The 3,195-nt window shown below is 62.4% G+C and overlaps 1 protein-coding gene across 11 annotated transcripts in view; it reads left to right on the forward strand.

Annotated features, from left to right (window-relative positions):
• The window catches only part of RTEL1 (regulator of telomere elongation helicase 1), a 33,995-nt gene that overhangs the window by 18,400 nt on the left and 12,400 nt on the right, over positions 1-3,195 (forward strand). For all 11 annotated transcript variants that reach the window (XM_025039821.1, XM_025039824.1, XM_025039823.1 and 8 more), the window contains 3 exons: positions 1,596-1,634; positions 1,702-1,780; positions 2,696-2,793. In XM_025039821.1, coding sequence (XP_024895589.1) covers positions 1,596-1,634; positions 1,702-1,780; positions 2,696-2,793 — 216 coding nt within the window. The remainder of the gene's footprint in view (positions 1-1,595; positions 1,635-1,701; positions 1,781-2,695; positions 2,794-3,195) is intronic.

The following is a 3,195-nucleotide window of genomic DNA, read 5'->3' on the forward strand; positions in this document are numbered from 1 at the left end:
AGCAGGATTTATGATGCTGGTTTCGACTTGGTCGCCTGGCTGAGGCCATCTTCGTCAGGCTCTCCGCACGGCTCCCTTTCTCCTGCTCTGCACGGCGTCCTCTTGGGAGGAGGCCGAAGGAGCGGGGTCACCCACCTCGGTGTCCGTCCCCGTGACTGTGCACGAGGCAGTGGTTTCTTGGAAATGACACCAACAGCACAGACACCAAAAGGAGAAACAGATGAATTGGACATCGTCAAAACTAACAACTTCTGTGCTTCAGAGGACACCGTCTGGAAAGCAAAGAGCGCGCAGAGCGAGGGGGATTTTTACCATCCGCACATCTGTTAAGGGCTATGTATTTAACATATGTAAGAAACTCTTACAGCTCTGCACAGAGACAGCCCAGGTAAACCGGGCGAAGGGCATGAGCAGACACGTCTTCAGGGGAGATGCGCAGACAGCGGTGCGCACGAGACGACGTGGCGTTGGTTGTCAGGGAGGTGCGAGTCCATACCACGGGGATGCACCGCTTTACACCCGGGGGGATGGCTGCGGTTAGTACGAGGAGCAGTGACAAGTGCTGGCAGAGACGTGGGACAGTCAGCCCCTCCCTGCTGCGTCACCGCCAGACAGAGCAGCGTGGCCGCTGCGGAGGACAGACAGTCCCTCGCCCAGCTGCGTGTGAGTGGCTCCGTGCCAGCGCACAGCCCCACCGTCTTGGTGCTGCAGGCCGCAAGGCCATGCGAGGCGCCAGCGGTCGGCTTCGTCCGGCCTCATCCTGGCCGCGCCCGGTCAGGCGGCCGCGCCCGTCGGCTAGACTCAGTGGCCGGTGTGCTTTCTGACCAGGAGGAGTGGTGGCTGGTTCTCTCTGTCTGACGTACCGTCGTCTCCTGGGTGCCTGGGCCCGTGCATCCGGGCCTCGCAGGGCGGGGACGTGCTGACTCTGTTCAGTTGGTCAGCAGGACTGCGTTTATCAAGCCGCTCTTCACCTCCCTTGCTGTTGGGAGCACCGTTCCTACAGGAAAGAGAATAAATGCTGAATGTTTTCTCTTTTGCTTTCCCAGTTTTCAAATTTGGAGGTTTTTAATTTGTTCCCAACTTATTATTGGTCCCTCGTGACCCTCGGGAGGGGAGCGGTGTTTACTGTCATCCATGGGCACGTGTGTCTAAACACAGGTGATGCTTTCGGTCTGTCGTTAAGTCACGTCGTGATTGAACTCAGCGGTCTCGTCTTCTGATGTCCTCACACGGGCCCCTCTGTCCTTCTGGCCCCAGTAGTCATCGACGGGAGTCACGACGCCCCACCTCACCCGAGCTTTTCCTGCCCCTGACTGGAGTCAGCCGTGCCTCTGAGGAGTCCTGGTCGCTCTTAATGGGGGATGGCGTCTCAAGGCCCACAGTGGGGGCACTGGGACGCTCTTTGTTGCTGGGTCACTCACTGTCTCAGGCGAGACACCCCATGAGCTCATACTGCTGCTTCCAGTTCGCGTCCGGCTGTGAGGACCAGAGCCTCTTTTCTCCTGTGTCCCACCCTTCGCACCGGCCCCTGCGCCGAGACATAGCTGGTCCACGGGAATGACGCAGACTGTGTCTGCTGCCTTTGTCTCTCCCAGGGCTGAACATGGAGCTGGAAGACGTCGCCAAGCTGAAGAGTAAGTGCCGTCCGCCCGCCCTGCTGTGGCTGCGGGGGGCTGTCCCTGACCGCCCCTCGCCCCGCAGTGATCCTGCTTCGTCTGGAGGGGGCCATTGATGCTGTCGAGCTGCCTGGAGACGACAGAGGTGTCACCAAGCCGGGGAGGTGAGGGACCGGGAGGTGGCCCCTTGCCCCCAGGCCTTGGGTGGTGAGTGGTGGGGCTCGGTCCTGGCAGCGTTCCTCCAGCCTGGGTTGCCGAGTGGGTGTCGCAGGCTTTATGTGCCAGCGAGGTCTGTTCTGGTTCTGGAGGCCCAAGAGGGCCACCGACCGCATGCAGGGAGGACCGTACGCACGAGCTCCTGGCCCTGCGGGCCCGAGTCTCCTGCTCTGCGTCCGTGCCTCTGGTGCTCAGCCACCTTGCAGGTGCCTTTTAGAACGAGAAAGACACCTGCTTCCAAGCATGCTTTCTGTTGGGACGAGAGCGCAATCACCCTGTGGCTTCTAGTGGGCCCAGAGTGTTCTGAACGGTCCCCAGGCGCTGGCCTTCTCAGCAGCCCAGGGCAATGGGGTGCATTTCCCATAGGCAGGTGCTGGGTAGTGGTCTGGGGCTGCTTGTACCTCCTTGCTACAAGCTGCTGGCAGCGCTGGGATCCAGGCCCAGGTTGTCGAGGGTTGGAATGTTCTGAAATGTTCTGGAGTGCCGGGCTGCCTGCTTGCTCTACTGTGCTCAGACCCTCGCAGGGCCCCTTGTTGCCTCCCAGGTGAACCGAGCCCCTCAGCCTGCCCTGCCCCGCCACAGCGCCCAGGCCTGGCTTCCCTCCAGAGCTGCTCTCTGGGGGCGCTGCCCAGAGCCACCACCTCAGGGAGGCCCTCATGAGCAGGTGTTGGCACCTCATTTGGGACCCGAGCCCTGGGACGCCATGGTCTCCCTCCCCACCAGGGCTCCTGAGGGTAGAGGCCTGTCGCTTCCGTGGGCTCAGAGCTTGTTTCTGAGTGAGGAGAACTCGGGAAGCCGTTGGCTGTGGGGCTCCCTGAGCGCGGCTGGGCTCTGTGGGGCCTGAGCCTCCTCTCTCCCCACAGCTTCATCTTTGAGCTGTTTGCCGAGGCCCAGATCACGTCTCAGACCAAGGCCTGCATCCTGGACTCTCTGGACCAGATCATCCAGCATCTGGCAGGACGTGAGTCCCCGCCCCGTCTGCGCCCGCCTGGCACTCCTCTGCCCTTGGCTTGAGGTCGCAGGCTGCTGCCTGCGCTGAGTGGGGCTTGAGCTCCCTTCCTGTCAGCACTGGTGCCATGTGAGCGCCATGCTCTGTGCAGCATGGCCTGGCGTCCCCGTCCCCAGTCAGCTCTCTTGAGGAGCGGGAGGGGCCCGGGCCGGTCACTGAGCTGTTCACTGCTGGGCTCGGGTGGTGGGAGGCAGTGGCGGGGCAGCCCCACCTTACCAACCTTGGCCTGCTGGGCTTCCGGAGACGTGCAGGGAAGGGCCAGCCCGCTGCCCATGAGGGTGTGCCCCGTGGCCACACAGGCGAGGTCGAGCTTGGCGCCATCCGGCTGGCTCGTGGCTCCTGGTCAGACGGGGG

This window comes from Pteropus alecto, unplaced genomic scaffold (assembly GCF_000325575.1).
Source record: "Pteropus alecto unplaced genomic scaffold, ASM32557v1 scaffold45, whole genome shotgun sequence".
Lineage (NCBI taxonomy): Eukaryota > Metazoa > Chordata > Mammalia > Chiroptera > Pteropodidae > Pteropus > Pteropus alecto.